The sequence below is a fragment of the Pararge aegeria genome, chromosome 7 (genome assembly GCF_905163445.1).
Source record: "Pararge aegeria chromosome 7, ilParAegt1.1, whole genome shotgun sequence".
Classification (NCBI taxonomy): Eukaryota; Metazoa; Arthropoda; class Insecta; order Lepidoptera; family Nymphalidae; genus Pararge; species Pararge aegeria.
In genome coordinates this window covers 1,473,696-1,491,952 of record NC_053186.1, presented here as the reverse complement: position 1 = coordinate 1,491,952, position 18,257 = coordinate 1,473,696, and the positions used below count along the sequence as shown (strand labels likewise).

The following is an 18,257-nucleotide window of genomic DNA, read 5'->3' as shown; positions in this document are numbered from 1 at the left end:
GTTCTTCAGGTGGTATGTTGAGTGCAATGTGTGACAGTTTATGCCGTAAACGTATGACTTATTCGATAGCATGAAATTTTACTATGATTTATATAATACACTAACAGCGCCATCTAGTGCCATTACGGTTTTCCAGTATTTCTCGACTATTATTATTATAGTAGAATCTGCTTTCCGAACCGGTGGTGGTCACTACAAACATGACGTTTCAAAAGTGCTTATAAAGTAGGCCTACTTGAAATAAATGAATTTTGAGTTTTTTTTTATAACTTTATTTGCACCCTTTTGATACCATATAAATCTTAGTTAACTTTTACGCGATAGAATATCTATCTTAACGTAGGTAAAAAACTCACACTTGTCACTCAGATCATTAGATCAACTTAGATTGGCTTGGGCCATGTATAAACTTCCTGGAGAAGCGGCTTATCTTACAAATTGCACTGTTTTTAGACTAGCCCACTAAAACTAACAAACTCTTCAGCTTCATATAAAAAGTATAGATTATAAATAGCCTTTAACTATGACCTGCCTCCGCCAAAATATTATGCGGCTCGCATTCTAAAGGCGCCTTCACAATAACCTAATTAACCTAAAACTTAAATAAAACCGTAACTTATATTTACATTATTCCAAGCACTTGAAAGCCCTCTTCACACTGCAACGTCTGACATTGTTTGCAGTATCATCATGTTCATAACTTTTACGGCATTTATCAATAAAAAAAATGTATTAAAATAATTGTGGAAAGAATTTATTACCACTTTTCCAATTAAACACCGGTATTTTGACAAGCAGAGTCATTTTAGTGGTTGCCCAGTTGAAGGATCAAACCAAACAGAAATAAAGTAAAAAAATATGAAAGTAACTCACTAAATATGACTGGAAAAAAATGTGAAATAAAAATTAGTAACTTAATTAATTTTCATTCGTTCATTTCGAGATAATGCATGTGAAGGAGGGCTTATATTATACTATACTATTTATTCAATCTACTATGTCGACTTCGCTAAACTTAGTTTGATTAAGTATATTATGAAAGTTAGGAAATTGTGCATAATTTCTTTGCAGGTACTTGATGATCTAATATTAAATTCTGATTCAGTCGTTATATAATTATGTTTTAAGGGCTCCTTAATAATAAAAGAGCGTCTTTTAAGACATCGCTCGTCCACAGTCTAGAGGACTTTTAAGATGTTCTTATAATACAAAGGAACCCTTAGAGCATTGTCTATTTGAAACCGGTAACTTAGAAAAGATCCAGGTAGAGGTATGGTAATTATGTATGCATACCCCTTTATCTTTTTCACATAAGAAGTTCCTGAAGGCTCATACAAACGTGACGCACTATTTCTTAAATAAAGTGTTGTCATCCATTTTGTAAATCGAAACAAAAAATCATTTATATGTAACAGTAAGCAGTCATAGACGATTTTTTTTTTGGCAGTTTTTGCCCGGAGCTATTAATTATTATGGGAAGAGAGATAACATTGTTATGCTCCAAATGTGATATGTATGGCCATTTACGTGACAAATGCACGATTTTAAACTTTCTGTGTGAAAAAGATAAAATATTTTTCATGTCACATTTTACTGTCATCTATGGAATCCTGAAACATTATAACTATTAATACACTAAATGTGGCAATGACGTAATTTTTTAGTGCTCCCACACACATTTAATCGAAAAAGCCTTCCTTACGTGAATTACTTTTTGGAGTAGAGGATGTGGAATATCTACACAAATTTGATGAAACTTCATATTAATATTATAAATGTGATAGTTTATAGTGTATGTTTGTTACTTAATCAGTCAATAAATAAGGTATAAATTGCTGAACGATTTTAAGTGAAATTTGGCACACAGTATAGTACACGAGAATCATTTAGTTAACATTTCTAATGAAATAGCAGCGGGTCATCAATTTGAGGTTTTATTAACGTAATTTACGTTATGAGAACAAATTAAGATTCTTAAAACCATAAACTAGCTAAATTACGGACATATCAACGGCATTTTAGTAGATATTTATGCCACTGTATGTTTGTATGGAAGATAATAATTTTCTCTAGATAACACAGGACTGTTTATATTTGTATTTACTGTGAAAATATTACAGCATTGCGGGATAATTAATGAGTGGGAGCACCAGAAGATTCAACTAGTGCCATTCGGTTCTCCACAAACCCTAAAATAATCTTATATTACAGGTCTAAATGTAATAGCATGCTTTAACTACTGTTATCCGTTGAAAAGGAATGCACTATTTATACAGCTATCAAAAAAGCCATGTTATTAAGTGATTTTTATATTTGTTGTTTCTGGGCTTAGTTTTTGTAGGCCTTGATGGTTTTTAAATTTAAAGGTTACTAAATTTAAAAAAAATCTATTTTCATCAAAATGAATATGTAATGAGTAATAACGTTAAATGACTGGAGAAAGAGATATTGTACAAAAACAACTGTTTATTGGTAGAAATTTTACAAATTGGCGGTACGTGCGGTAAATTTATAGCAAAGTGAAAATACGATACGAAACTTTCAGAAAACTTTTCCGAAGAGAACTTAAGCGCGAAATGGATTTAATTAAGAACTGCAGTGCCAACAGTGTTTACTACTTTGATGGCTGTCAATAAAGGGATTGTGTTTAACCGAATTAGCACGATTGCCTTAAAAACACATCTATCTAGCTAAAACTAACTTAAAATCAGTTATCATATCACTATTTATGTAATATCAATATTTCTATATATACAAATTACTTTATTAATGCACCGTTCATTAAAACTAACATGATGACGCATCTTTGAAGATCATGAACTATTTATAAGAAAATTATGTAGACTTTAATTATTTAGATATTGAGAACTAATATATAATAATAAGTCTATAAATTTCTTACGTTTTTTATGATGTAAACAATAATTTCGTTATTTTTTTGGAAGAAATGGACTATGTACCGTCACTCAACATAAAATGTTAGTATGAGCCCGAAGTCATAGTTTGTCGCCTTTCGAAAAGAGCTTCCAGTATAATATAGAACTGGAAACCTGTTTAAAACTACTACTTTGTCTAAAAATTCCATTATGCATAAAAAAAGTCCTAAAAAATTTATGATTACAAAACCGCCAGCAGTTATAATTTTATTTAGTCATTGAGTAATCTTTTGCTATGTACTAGAGCTGTCATCACGCTGTTATTAATAACATAGAATAATGCGTAGTCTTGTGAGTGTTAATTCTAGATATCTAGCTTTTTTTTAATAAAGATAAATTATTCAGAATGCCCATGTAGTCTACGGAACCATAATAGGTTGTCTAGATATTTTTCTCTTGGCATTTCACTGAAAATTAACGTAAATCTACTTTAGGCGCGAGATAGGAATCTTGCATTCAGCATAACGGTTTTCCACGCCTGAATGATTGGTGGTTATGGAAGATCCCGGAGCTTCCCAATACGTGCTGAGGGTGGCCACCGGTTTCCAACATAGCCCCAAGTTTTTTTCCCCCGTAATAAAAAAAACATAAAAAGTTAAGGAAGACATTGCGGTCTGTTCACTTTAAAGTGACTTTTAAGTTACTTTGAATAACTCAATGTCCATTCGCCTTGAGCATCTCCAGCGCGTAAAACGATTCGTAGTAGGTCATACGCCCCTTCCTTACTTCTTGACGACTGGTCTAAATGCAATGACTTGACATTACTGTTGCAGTTCGCAATCGAGGAGTCGTTTTAACATAAACAAACTCTGTTTCGTTAAAGTAAAATGGACCTTATATCACTCGTCTTAGAGTCGAAAATCCTGTTATTCTGATTTTTGTCAAAAGTCAAAGCAATAGAATTATAGTCAAATTTGAGTTTTCAAACTATGCAAATAAGACTCATTTTACTCTGCTTTTCAAGTATTCCCATACTCGAAAACTGCTACTCGATTGCGAGCGAGCAAATCCTGTACTAAGGATATAGAAGCATCAGTGTGCATGACATGTTTGTATTATTGTTTTGTAATTATTAAGGAGTTTTTTCCTTTGCCATGACCCCATTTGACCTTAAATGTACAGCTGATGTTATGGTTGTCAACGCGTATTTCCTACAGCATTTGTAGTTCTCCTCCCTCCTACATTAGAATTACAAAACCACATTTATCACGAGAGTTAGTGATTCCAGAACAAAGTTGTGGAAACAAAAGTATTTTAGTATCGTGAATTCTAAGGCAATGATAAAATCTACATTATTATTTGATATTAATTCTCTTTTACTTCGGGTAATTCACTTAAATAGTTCTTCTGGGCTTGATATTTGTTAATTTTATGATTTAATCAATGCTCTTTCATTTCACACACCTTTGGGAACATTATGCAGAATTCTCAGGCATGCAGGTTTCCTCGCGATGTTTTCCTTCACCGTTGAAGCAAGTGATATTTTATGTTGTTTTCTTAGCAACGCTAATCTGCCCTCGAAACCTCTTGTTCTTTTTGGTTTGTTTATAATTCGCTTCATAGCTTAATTTCACGTGTTTTGTAATCAAATTGCCTGTGTCATCGTTATTTATATTTTTTAATTTATTTTATCTTACGATTTCGTAGTTTAACAGGAGCTTACATACAATTGATAAATTTTCAATACGTCATTTTTTAAATTTATCTGCGTCATTTGTTTTAGGCATTAAATAGAGATATATTAAAAAGATGGTGCGTTTACTAGTTTGTCATTTTTCAAATTTTCTTAATTATTTGTCAGCGATATAAAAATTGTACTATAGCATACTATAGACGTCATGAATGACGTAAATTTTTTCTAACTTGTCTGATAACGTATACAATATTTTCAATATTTTTTAGTGTAAAGTTTTAGTTTAAAATACATAAAAACAATTGCGATTGCGAAGAATTTAAACCAAACAGTAGGGCTAGCACAGGTAGGAGACAAAAATCATATCCCCCGATTAGATCCTCTCACAGAGGAATTATTATTAACGTGTGCACCTGCTTAATCACTTTACCACCTTATTAATACACATATGTTATATAGATACTATTTCCACTTGTGCAAAAGTGCACTGAGAGTTATTAAAGCTGTGGGAGACGATACATTTTTATCCTTTTCGGGAGATAATTGTCTCCTGCCCATACTAGCCGTGCAGATATTTTCTTTAGGTAAGCGTGTTTTTGTTATTTTCTTGACAATTTGAAAATAGACTTTACACTAAAGAGTAAGAAAAATATAGTTTACATTATGAGACCCTTAAGTCAGAAAAAATAAGACTACACCTAGATTTTTAATTGAGCAAAACAAATTTACACCAAAATGTTTAAAATATAGATTCAAAAAGTTTCTCATTGGTTAGTTATAAGTTTACCAAGGCACATTAAGTTTATGATTTTTGCAAAAGAAAGTTATGTTATTATTACATTTACATCTTATACATACGGAATATACTAAGCGACATTTTTTTACAATGGTGACATAGTTATTCAAACAATTCAATTAATAACAATTTTACATCCGTACGTGCTAATATTATTAATACAAGAATGTGTGTGTTCATATTATTTATTTGTTTGTCAGCTACGTTACCTTGACCACATGACACAAATTTTGGTGAAAGGGGATTGAACCTATCTGGCATAGCGACCCGCCGCCGTTTTGTTTTTTTTTTCTCGGTAAATGGAAAACTAGCGCCTATGAATAAGGGAACACTAAGCGGGGCATGCGAGAAACTCATCCTGCAACTTGCCACCTGAGACCATCAAACAATTAAAAAAAAAATGTGTGAGCTGTCAAGGGACAGAAATTGTTTTGTATAAGTTATGAATGAATGAATGAATACACTTTTATTGTGCACCAAAGAAAAAAGTAGTTACAGAGATATACATACATATCAAGAGAGTACAATTTGGTGAGTTTGAGATTTGGTGAGAGTTATATGACCAAAAAACAACTTACTTAAAGATTAAGATGGGAAGAACGATGCCCGGATAAGGGAGAAATGAGCGTGCTTAAAACCTCCAAATTATGCTTAAGTTTTTAAAAAACCTCGCACACTGTGGAAATTATATGTATGAAAACTTAGAGGGAGTCTTTAAAACCAATTCTCAAAGTTTATGGCTAATTTGTACTTTACCTTTTTGGCACCTAGCTAACAAACAAATATACAGAGTGGTTTGAATTCAAACCCTTCCCTAATCGGTTGAAGATAAACAATCATCTTAAGTCATCTAATTATTACAAAATCATACATTTTTGTGCTTCGCAGTAAAATTATTAGTTAGGTATAATATACAGGGTGTTTATTCTTTAAGCAGTCAGTGAATCAAAAATTACGTAATTAAAAAATTTAAAAAACACGACGAAAATTTTAGTCTTTAAATACCCCACTGCTTGGCACAGGCCACTTTAATCATCGTACTTTAGAGCATAGACCCACCACGCACCTCCAATGAGGGTTGGCGAGTGTAAGCGATTATAGCATATCATAAACGCACTTAGCAATCCTTAGCAACATGCACACCGTTCATTAACTAACTGCGGTCTAGTACTGAGATATTTTTACAGGAAATCACAATATCAAATTTTGGAGCAACCCGGGAATCAAACATAAGACCTCGTGATCAACACTTGAACATGCCAACCTGCAAGACAGTTGAGTGTACCTCAATGCACACTGTTAAATATACTCCTCTCACTGGTAATCTATACGTCACAATATAAAAGGTCATGTCACAATAATTCTATGAGTCTTATTTTTACATATTTTGGAAATCCTCAATTTCCAAACACAACTTATGTCCATTATTTTAAATCAAAATAGATGTCTACAGATGATAGATTGATAAAAACAGAGGACTTATAATGTAATCAATCTCAAGGTTACTTTTTGTGTAAAGTTTATTTCTAAATTGTTAAGAATATAATAATAACACACTAAAAGAAAGTCTGTTTTTTAATGTGTTTGTTTTTGTTTATTTTATTGCACTTGTTTTTTTAATATTTTTAAAATATACTTTATACTAATGAACAGTTTGTTTACATTATAGGACAAGTTGAACATATGCATTTCCATACATGCATATATACACCCAAAAATATCAGAAAAAATTCTTCTATTCTAGGATAAACATAAAACTGTGCTTAAAAAATTTGCAAAATGAAGCTTTTCTGAGTTTTTAGTGTGTGTAGGTTTCTGGTGAAGAGAAAATAACAATTCTGCAAAAACTAGTTCATTAATTAAATAAAATCAATTTTTTTTGAGTTGACATAATTTCAAGCTTGCAAATAATCCTTAAAAGCCATAGAGAAAGAATTTAATTATTAATTTTAAAACTAAACATACGACTTGGAAATAAAAAAAAAAGTAATCATAATATTATAATAGTTAGCAACCCTTCTAGACTATTATTAACTCAAAATAGGGAAGGGAGAAATTGAACAGTATTTTTACTATTTACCTCACTTACTCCAATGCTGCATTTTACTTTGCAACAATAAGGTTTGGACTTTGATCTCACCGGACAATAAGAGGTTGCAATATGAAGTAGAAGCATGTAAACCAAGGGTATGGCAGTTTATCAAACCTTTACCCTGGTTTCATCAAAGTACATCCTACAGTAGTTAGTTAGCCTGAATCCCTAGACCAGGAGGTTCAATTTTCAAGGTACTAATTCCCAAATTTGCCCCCATCAGGAATTGAACTTGGGGCAGCATACACTGGTATGCCTTCCCACTTACTAGTGTACACTGCTGTGCCAGAGGTGGTCTTCCTTTTTTTACCAGTCTCTTTCGTAGTTACTAAGAGATCATTTTCTTTAAAATTTAGTCTTGACCCGCAGACTATTAAAATATCATCTATCGACATCTATTCCGCACACATTTCACTATCACTGTCACTAACTATTGTAGTCTTTGTCACATCTGTCGTCGTGATCCCAGTACTTATGGTTACGTGGTACCTCAGTTACATGTCTTTTTGGTGGAGTTTTTGATCTGCCCTCCCCACTGTTTCTTCTGTTCAACCTCCCTTGGGCGGATTGCCTTGATTCACGGGAACTTCTTGATACAGAACGGAGTTTCTCATCCTTTTCTTCGTCGTTCAAGCTGTCTTTGGACTGTTGTCTCGTCCAGTTTTTCTTATTCATATTTGAGTCTTCCTTTAAATCACTTTTTTCTCTACGCCAGTTTTCGACTGGCTTTGTGACATTGGCCGTTTGCTGTATTTCACTGTTCACACGTTCAGGTTGGGTTATATTAGGTAGGTCGGTTGTGAATTGCGGCACAAATTCTGGGGTGTTAAAACTTGGGGCTTGGTAATTTTGTATGTACGTCCCGTCCCCTTGCTGCAAATAATTTGCATAGTTTTCCGGATAGTTATTGAAGTTGGGTGGGGGGTAATCTGGTACTACGTAATTTTGCATATTCGGCGGTAGAACTGTTGGGTTAAAGACGGGTTCACTTTCATCTTTCTTTTCCTCGGGTTGTCTCCATGAGTTCAAATCGTATCTTTTGGTTAAATTAGTTTTTGTTGTCCACGTATCAAAGGTTTCTTGTGTCATTTGTTCTTGACGCAATAATCCTGCGCCTGCACCCAGTATGGGTCTCAGTTTCGGTTTAGAGTCATCATCAAGGCTGATTTGTGATAAATTCTGGCTGGCTTTGTCGGTATCGGAGCTAACATCTGACCGGTATTCTGGGTCTGTTTTCTTCCATGACCCGTATGTGACTTCGCTGAAACTCTCGTCAATTGTTAAGTCTAAATGTGCGGCGTAAAATTGTTGCAGTGTGTTGGGTAGCGGTAAAAATTTGTTAAGGCATAAATCAGCGGACAGCAAGAGCCATATGATGCTAACTGGGGGCGGGGTTAGGAGACGTAATCTTATTGATATAGACAGTTCATCTAGCTCCTGTGCTAGCACTGATAGAAGCTCTCTCCCATTCTGCATTAACTGTGGGAAAAATAAATTTAAATAAATTTCTGCTGTACATAATAATGCGATTACGCATTTTAAAGAAAGTATTAGTGTGCACATTAAAGAAAATTACAGAGGCTACTTGGAAGCAGTGGCGTGCATTGCATATATGCAAATAAGCAGTGCATACCCTACCCTCAGGGTCTTAAAGAACCTTCAGATAGGACCATTAAAGTTTTGTAATTAAAAAAACACTAAGTAAAAAATATATGAAAGCGCCATCTAGTAATGAGCGGCCAAACTTCTAGGTCAAGTGTCGCTAGACAGGCGACAGCGCAACCAGCGCACGCGAGGCGTAGGTATAGCTTATAAAATAAAAATTTCTACTTCGTATTTTAATTTTTAACCGTAAATGCTAAACATTTACCTTTTAAAACACGTAAAAATACCTATATTATCATTTAAATCTCATTTTATCGATTGCAGGGTAAATCAATTATTATGAATCACTCGACATATGACGCCATCTACTGTTGCATAGAAATATCAAATAAAATAAGCACGCCCAAAGAAAGAATCGTTCTGCTAGATGTGTGCGTGCAAGTTAGTAGTGTGTGTCGTGTAATGTTATAATCGTGCGCTTGTACTTACAAGATTAGCATCGGTCTTGTGTGAACAGTTTCATTCATAAATTCTCTATGTATGTCTATGTATGGTGTCTATAAGCACTGCTTACGGAAGTGGATAATCAATTAAGTGTTTGATTTTTTTATGAAAAGTATTTCAGGAATTATTGGAAAGTGAGAAAGTTAACAATAAATATTGTTTCTATTTATTGTTGACATATCAAAATAAAATAGCGTTCGTACCCATACTTACAAAAAAATTAAAGACATTTTTTGACTAATTTCGATTGCAATATTATCATTAGCATATTCAATCGCCATTATTGTTTACCTTCGAACAATGCTCTATGGCGTTGGTGATAAATAAACGGTTAAAGTGCATAAATTCAGCAACTTATAAAAGTTTGAGTAGTGATAGTTTAATGTGTTAACGTTATTTTATAGTTTATTCATTCATTTTATAATGAAAGCATATTCGTGCGGTATTTGTTTGGGTTCAGTGTGCCTGGAAAAAGTACTTAGAGACAACTTTAATTTCTATCCCTTTATCGTAAAATTAGAAATCATTCGCAAAGGAAGGTGTGTACCAATGTTACAAATATCCACAAAAAAAGGTGATAAAGTAAAACGTATGTGTAATAATAAATATTACGAAAACTATTCTTGACTAAGCGGCTTTGTACACACCAATCGATTATTTTGCTTTCCTTTTGTTATATTGTCCAATATACGTAAAGTTTGAAATGATAAAGGATATTGTGATATTAATAATTTTCATCAAGACGCTAAAAACATGTTGGAAAAAAATATTATCATCTTCAGTGTGCTTAGAAAATGCTGCCGAATGGTGTGTCATAATTTTGTGACGTAAATCAGGGTATGTACTTTTATTCAATTAGCAGTAGATAGACGATAGGTAGTATTAAATCAATCAAAAATATAACTTTCGTAAAGTAATTTGAATATAAACCGACATATCTAAAATATAAATTTTACTTTATGTTTGTGCTGAACACCTTGTGCATACCCTGGGTCCAAGGGCTATGCACGCCACTGCTTGGAAGTTCCAACTGCACGGGCCAATGCAAGTTGCAACTGTATAAACTTCTGAAGATTGCAACTGCACAGGCTACTGAGAGTTTCAACTGCATAGGCTACTGCAAGTTGCAACTGCATAGGCTACTGAGAGTTTCAACTGCACAAGTTTCTGAAAGTTTCAACTGCATAGGCTACTGCGAGTTTCAACTACACAAGTTTCTGAAAGTTAACTGCATAGGCTACTGCGAGTTTCAACTGCACAGGTTTCTGAAAGTTTCAACTGCATAGGCTACTGCGAGTTTCAACTACACAAGTTTCTGAAAGTTTCAACTGTATAGGCTACTGCGAGTTTCAACTACACAAGTTTCTGAAAGTTTCAACTGTATAGGCTACTGCGAGTTTTAACTGCACAAGTTTCTGAAAGTTTCAACTGCACAGGCTACTGGAAGTTGCAACTGCATATCCTACTGAAAATTCTAACTACATATGCTGCTGAAAATTTCAACTGCATAGGTAACTAAGATTAGCAACTGCAAAAGCTATTGAAAGTTGCAACTGCAAAGGCTACTGAGTTTCAATGCTTGTTATCTATGCATAGGTTTATAGATAACAAACGCTATATTTTGCTATAACCTGGGAAAGTTCATTCTTTAGGATAAAAATTTCAATGTTTGAGCTGAACATTGGTAACAAGCTTTTTATAACATAAATATGTATTTCTCACCTGTGTAGCAAGACTCCGATGAGCGCGTAAATCGTCACTGGCCAAGAGGGCCCGCATGTACTGTACTAATGGACTAGCCAATATGTGGACTTTGTTGCCATTGCACAGTCGAGCCTCTGAAATTACATTTATTTTTATTTACCATTTGAACGAATAAATAAAATTTTAAATTTAAGTCGCAATGGTGCAGATTTATGATAATACAAATGCGCATATCAATGAATGTACAATGGCGCATGTTAACGAGTGAACAAAAGCATACGTCGACAAATGTACAACAGAGCATGCTTACGAAAGTACAAATGCACACGTCAACGAGTGGTCAATAGCACACGTTAACGAAAGTACAATGGCGCATGTTAACGAAAGCACTAATGCACACGTCAACGAGTTATTAAATGCCTATGGCAAGAGATATAAATCAGCGCATGTTACTAAAAGTAACAATGCACACATTAATGAGTGAACTTTAGCGTATGTCAACGAGTCAACGATTATTAACACACATTAACGAAAGTACAAATTGCTCAAGTCAACGACTGAACAATAGCATATGTTCACGAATGTACAATGGCGCTTGTTAACGAGTTAACAAAAGTACGTCGACAAATGTACAAAATAGCATGCTTACGAAACTACAAATGCACACGTTAACGAGTAGTCAATAGCACACATTAACAAAAGCACAATGGCGCATGTGAACGAAAGCACCAATGGACACGTCACGAATTAGTAAATGCCTACGGCAAGAGATATAAATCAGCGCATGTAACTAAAAGTACCAATGCACAAATCAACGAGTGAACTATAGCGTATTTCAACGAGTCAACGATTATTAAAACACATTAACGAAAGTACAAATTGCGCAAGTCAACGACTGAACAATAGCACATGGTTACAAATGTACAATAACGCATGTCAACAAAAGTACACCCGTACATGTACGTGCGCTATTATACAGTAACGCCTGTACAATAGCGCACGCTAGCGAAAGGACTAATAAAAGAATAGCGCACGTCAAAAAAAGTATTAAAGTAATGACAAGGTTGCTTGGCATCATGAAGCATCCGGCTCCGCTTTCATCTCTCACAAGATAGAAAAATGAATTTTAAAATGTAAAATGTAAATTGAAGATATTGGAAAAGAGCAACTGCTGAGTTTCTTGCCGGCTTCTTCTCGGTAGAATCTGCCTTCCGAACCGGTGGTAGAGTCACTACACACGGACAGACTTGACGTTTCAAAAGTGCTTATATTAGGCATACTAGAAATAAATGAATTTTGAATTTTTTGAATTTATTATAGCGAACTTTCATTTACATCATATCAATTCATTTGCCGTGCCTTGTAGTGGGCCGGCTTCTCCTCTCACAATGAAAAGGGGTTAAAGACGTAGTCCACCACGCTATCCCAGTGCGGATTAGTGGACTCCAAACACCTTTGAGAACATTATGTAGGAATCTCAGGCATGCAGGTTTCCTCACGGTGTTTTCCTTCACCGTTGAAGCAGGTGATATTTTAATTGCTTAAAGCGTTAACTTTGTTAGAGGTAGTTAAAAGTGCGTGCTGGGATTCGAACTCGCCCCCCGAAAGTGAAGTCGAGGTCCTACCCACTGGGCTATCGCGGCTCGACGATAGCGAACGTTACAAAAACTGCAACTCGCTAATGACAATTCGATAATAAAATTACAAGTACAAAAAAGTTCAGGTAAAAGAAAATTGGAAAATTGTGGTAATCAACAGTTGAAATATCTACAAAGTTATGGAAGCATAATATTTTTAATTACAAATATCTAATAATAGGGAAAATCAACGAATCTTTTCTAAATATGGACTGAATCTAGTATATTCGCGGACAGCCGGTTGGCGCAGTGGGAAGCGACCCTGCTTCCTGCGTCCAAGGTCGTGGGTTCGATTCCCACAACTGGAAAAATGTTTTTGTGATGAAAAAAATGTTTATCAGTGTCTGGGTGTTTATACATAAGTATTTATATATATTATATTCATAAACATATTCATCAGCTATCTTAATACCCATAACACAAGTTACGCTTACTTTGGGGCTAGATGGCGATAGTATATTTATTTATTTATATCTTTAAAATATAAGAGAGAAACAAAAAAGTTTACCTGCAAAATAATCTCCCATGAGATTCGTTGCATTTATCAGGTATATGGGATTTGAGCGCTCCAATATGTCCAATTCTGTAAAGATAGTTATATATAAAAAAATCTGATTAAATATTTTACAATCGATACTGGTAAAATACAATCCTACTAATATTATAAATGTGTGAATGTTTGTTACTCAATCACACAAAAACGGCTGAACGGATTTGGATGAAATTTGGCATGGATGTAGTCTTTGACATGGAAAAGAACATAGGCTACCTCTTATCCCGATCCCTTAAGTAGTTCCCGAGGGAAAATTGAAAATTGCTTACGACCTAACCCGCGGGCAGACAGCTTTGAAATTTGGTATGCATGTCTTCTATGCTATGGAAAAGTACATGTACTTTCTATACCAATCTCTCAAATAGTTCCCGCGGTAATATTAAAAATTGTTAACGAGCGAAGCTTTAGACCCAATTCTGAAGTCCACGCAGACGAAGTCGGGGGCAGAAGCAAGTAATTAGTAATTAAGTCTGTAAAACTTTTTAATAGCGACTAGTGTCACTACAATACGAAACAGCTGTTTGAACTCAATAATTTCAGAATGTAAATTTACAAAAAATTTTTCGTACTTTAATAAATACTACGGAGGTTTAGTCTCAAAAATATATCTCCCGGGAAAAGAATAAAAATTTATCTTCTCCCAAGATAATAATATTATATAATTCCACAAGTGGAAAATATATTATATAGCCTGTCAGGGGGATGATCGGGGATATAATTTTTGTCTCCTGCCTGGGCTAGCCCTGTAGCTATAACATGGTCAGGGGAGGGGTCAAAAAATCTACTGTGATGTAATTTACGGATTCACTTACTTGTGAATGTTCCTTGCATGACAACGTTTAGTAAGGTAGCTCTAAGCAACTGCTGTCTTTGTTGTCTGGTAAATGAGGCCCCAACGGCTGCTAGTTTGCGTGACGTCACAGAACTCTGTAGGGCTGCTGCTCGAAACGTTGCGAATGCTTGACTGAAAAGAATAAAACTTTTAGGGTTGCAATCCTCTAATGCGAAACTGGAAACCCTACGAGATATCTCCCTCCTTTATCCCAGGCTTGTTGGTCTAGTATGTAGCATGTTCCACTACATATCACAAGATACTGCGTGGGCAAAAAAAACATTCAGTATTAGTGTTAAAAAATTCTCATTACCAGCCCCGAGTTGGGAGTAAGTTAAGTCAGTCCCAGTTATTATCACTTATAATGAGAGCCCACCAACCTGCATTGGATGACGATCGATTGGCGCAGTGTGCAGCGACCCTGCTCTGAGTCCAAGGCCGTGGGTTCGATTCCCACAATTGGACAATATTTGTGTGATGAACATGAATGTTTTTTACAGTGTCTGGGTGTTTATCTATATATTATAAGTATTTATGTAAATTATTCATAAAAAATATTCATCAGTTATCTTAGTACCCATAACACAAGCTGCGCTTACTTTGGGGCTAGATGGCGATGTGTGTATTGTCGTAGTATATTTATTTATTTATTTATTGGAGCAGTGTGGTGGGTATATATGCTTGAAACACTTTCCCTTGTGAGAGGAGGCTACCTTCAAATTGTCACAGTTTATTTTTTTTTACAACAAGTACTAGTTAGCCGTTGACTGCAATCTCACCTGGTAGTAAGAGATGATGCAGTCTAAGATGGTAGCAGGCTAACCTGTTACCGAGTATGGTAGTCATACCCCTAATCGGTTTACACACGACATCGCACCGGAACACTGAATCCCTTAGCGTCACGCACGTCTTTGTCGATAGGGTGGTAACTAGCCACGGCGAAAGCCATTCCAGACTAGAGAAAATTCAGAAATTATAAATTCCCATTTTGTCTCTGCCGGGAATTGACCCCAGGACCTCCCACTCAAATTCACAGCGATCACCGTTGCGCCAGGGAGGTCTTCAAAAATTTAGTAGAAATGTGAATTCAAAATTCAAATTCAAAAATGTTTTATTCATGTAGACCTTATCACAGGCACTTATGAAGCGTTCATACATATAACATGCAGCATACAAAACTAATGTTAGGTATCTTAAAACTAAAGGGTTCCAAACGCAGTCTAGGGTTTTGGTTTGGAAACCCAATCAAATGTGTAGAATCATGTATTTTATCATCATCAGCCTATTAACATTTTTGATGAGTGAAAACAGATTTTCAAGTGAAATAAAACATGCAGTTTACTATTACAACCAGTCCGCCCAGACTGAAGACTGAATTGATAAAAATAGAGAACTTACTGCAATCTGGGCTCATCCGGGCATATATTTGTGACTGTTGTTTCAAAGTGTCTCAGTTTTCTGTTGAACTGTATGCCATCCTCCCCCGGAGAGAACTGTTCTAACTGGAAATAGATAAAAAAAAAATAGATTTGGTAACAATATTAAGAGTTAATGAATAACAACATAAGGTGAAATAATTTCTATTGTAATAGTTTAAAAATGTGACTCACCAAAACCAGCAAAGGTGCAAACTGCTCATCCACATAAAGTAGCTCCACCAGGGAGTCATCATCACAGCGAGTGTCCACCATCTCTTTCACTGGCTTGTCGTCTTTGACAGGCTCCTCCATTTCTGGCTTGACTGGCTCAACTTTTGATGATTCTGGAATACATTGTTTTACCATTTACAATTTCCGTGGACTGAACGCATTGCACACAGTTGGTACGAAACTAGCAAACCCGCGTGATATGAAGGAACAGGCTGGTGAAGACTTTATTACAGAATCAACTATAGATAAAACCAGACTTCTTTGCCAAATGCAACGCTTCTCTTTTCTACCTAAAACTACCAATTATTATGATAGTCCACAACTGCACTGGGCATGGTGGATTACGGCCTTACAGCCTCATTGTGGGGGAGACACATGCCAATTAAATAATCCCTAAAATAGCAATTAATAATTTCATTTTTAAAAATATTCAACTTTTTGTTAAATGTGATATTAATAATATTACGATGTGTTTTGTGTTTAAGGCTAAAGTGATATTGATATGACAATATAAAATCTATGCTGTGTCTCTTGGGAACTTTAACCTGGCGGTAACCAGTTTAATGTTGAGAACTACATATTGTAACGGTTGTTCACAATATGTTGTCAATGGTTGATGTGACATTTTGACTTTGAGCCCTAAATAGTTGCTACCTTAAGATTTACCTGTAATACGAGAGGTCAGTTCTGTGAGTGTCCTAGGTGTTGTTTTCTCATCTAAATCCACAACCCCAGGACGTGGCTCCCTCTGCTGTAAGTTATGGCGCCCTGTGTACCCGCGGCCGCGGCCTGTGGACGACATACTGTCCTAGAATAGAAGTAAAGATGTATATAAACTAGTTTGTTCTTCATCCAGGCATGATAGATTATTAAAGAGGACTTTTTTAATAACCTATCATCTTCAGCCTAACTCTAGTGCCACTACTGGACTCAAACCTCTCAAATCAGTACAAAGATCAGCTGCTCCATAGTAGATCGGCCGGTATAAGTTGTAAGTAAATTTTGTCCTGGTAGGTTTCTCAACTGTCAACTCTTAATGACGGTCAATTGGCGCAGTGGGCAGAGACCCTGCTTTTTGAGACCAAGGCTGTGGGTTCGATTCCCACAACTGGAAAATGTTTCTGTGATGAACATGAATGTTTTTCAGTTTCTGGGTGTTTATCTGTATTTTATAAGTATTTATGTATATTATTCATAAAAAATATTCATCAGTCATCTTAGTACCCATAACACAAGCTATGCTTACTTTGGGGCTAGGTGGCAATGTGTGTATTGTCGTTATTATTAGTTATTATTATTAACTTTATCGCTTTAGTCAGATCCTGTTCTGTAATACAGCATATATACATTAGAGCATGGGAATTTATAGTTCTACCTAGTTAATGTACAATGTGAGATAGAGAAATAAGATTTCAATCTCACATTGTCACTTACCTTGCTACATTCTATAACCTTCTTAGACCTGGGTATGTATTAGTACCCATATAGCTTTTGTTTTATGTAGGTAAATGCAATTCCATCACTACACAAAAACTTTTTAAAAAATATACAAAAACACCATAAAGACTGTGATAGGCCTATCTGAAAGAAGTTTAATTGAAATTACAATAATAAGCTTCTAAGACAAGGTGAGATTCACTAGCCTTTATTCCCATCTTTGTAATAATAAAATACCACATGCATGACAATGTTTTACATAGTTACCAAGGTAAGTCCTGTTTACACTGAAACCTTACAGCAACCTTTAATATGTTTACACAACGTGACGGTTTACTAACTTTATTATTTACTTACAAGACGGGTTTAGTTACGAACACCAAAGATAAAACGTAAGAGACCCTGTGACAAACCATGTCAGTCATTTTTTATTTCATGGCATAATTTCGAGACGCATTTGAAATTACTGACGTCAAGTAAATGAAAATGTACATTTTTAACCACTTCATGTTTAATTTATCGGGTCCTCCGTTTAACTCTCCTAACAGCGTTCTCGAGTTTTATCTTTGACCGGTCCTTTGATGACGATTTGAATAGTGCTTTTATTTTCTTTATCGACCAACACACGCCATTGTACTTTGTAAACTGCGCAAAATATTGACAATCACTAAATTAAATTAGATTTATAAGTTTTTACTTACCAAATGACTAAAATTAGTATCAGTTATTGTTAGTTATTTATTTTATCTACTTTTGTTTCACGTAGCGGTTGTCATGCATTTCGTTTCCATAATGGCGACGCTAGTGATTTGACATATAGATATAGAACCCTTAGAAATTTCCTGTCGAATAATACCGATTACTGTTGTAAAATTAAAA

General features: G+C 35.0%; 1 protein-coding gene across 1 annotated transcript; it reads right to left on the bottom strand.

The window, feature by feature from the left end:
* Window positions 1-6,981: 6,981 nt before the first annotated feature.
* LOC120625355 lies at window positions 6,982-18,161 on the bottom strand. Its single transcript, XM_039892393.1, has 8 exons — window positions 18,080-18,161; window positions 16,608-16,749; window positions 15,903-16,054; window positions 15,691-15,794; window positions 14,273-14,424; window positions 13,416-13,490; window positions 11,289-11,404; window positions 6,982-8,936 (listed from the first exon to the last, which is right to left on the bottom strand). Exons 2-8 carry the CDS (start codon window positions 16,741-16,743, stop codon window positions 7,884-7,886), a joined length of 1,788 nt encoding a protein of 595 aa, XP_039748327.1. The 5' UTR covers window positions 16,744-16,749; window positions 18,080-18,161; the 3' UTR covers window positions 6,982-7,883.
* Between the last annotated feature and the right edge of the window lie 96 nt (window positions 18,162-18,257).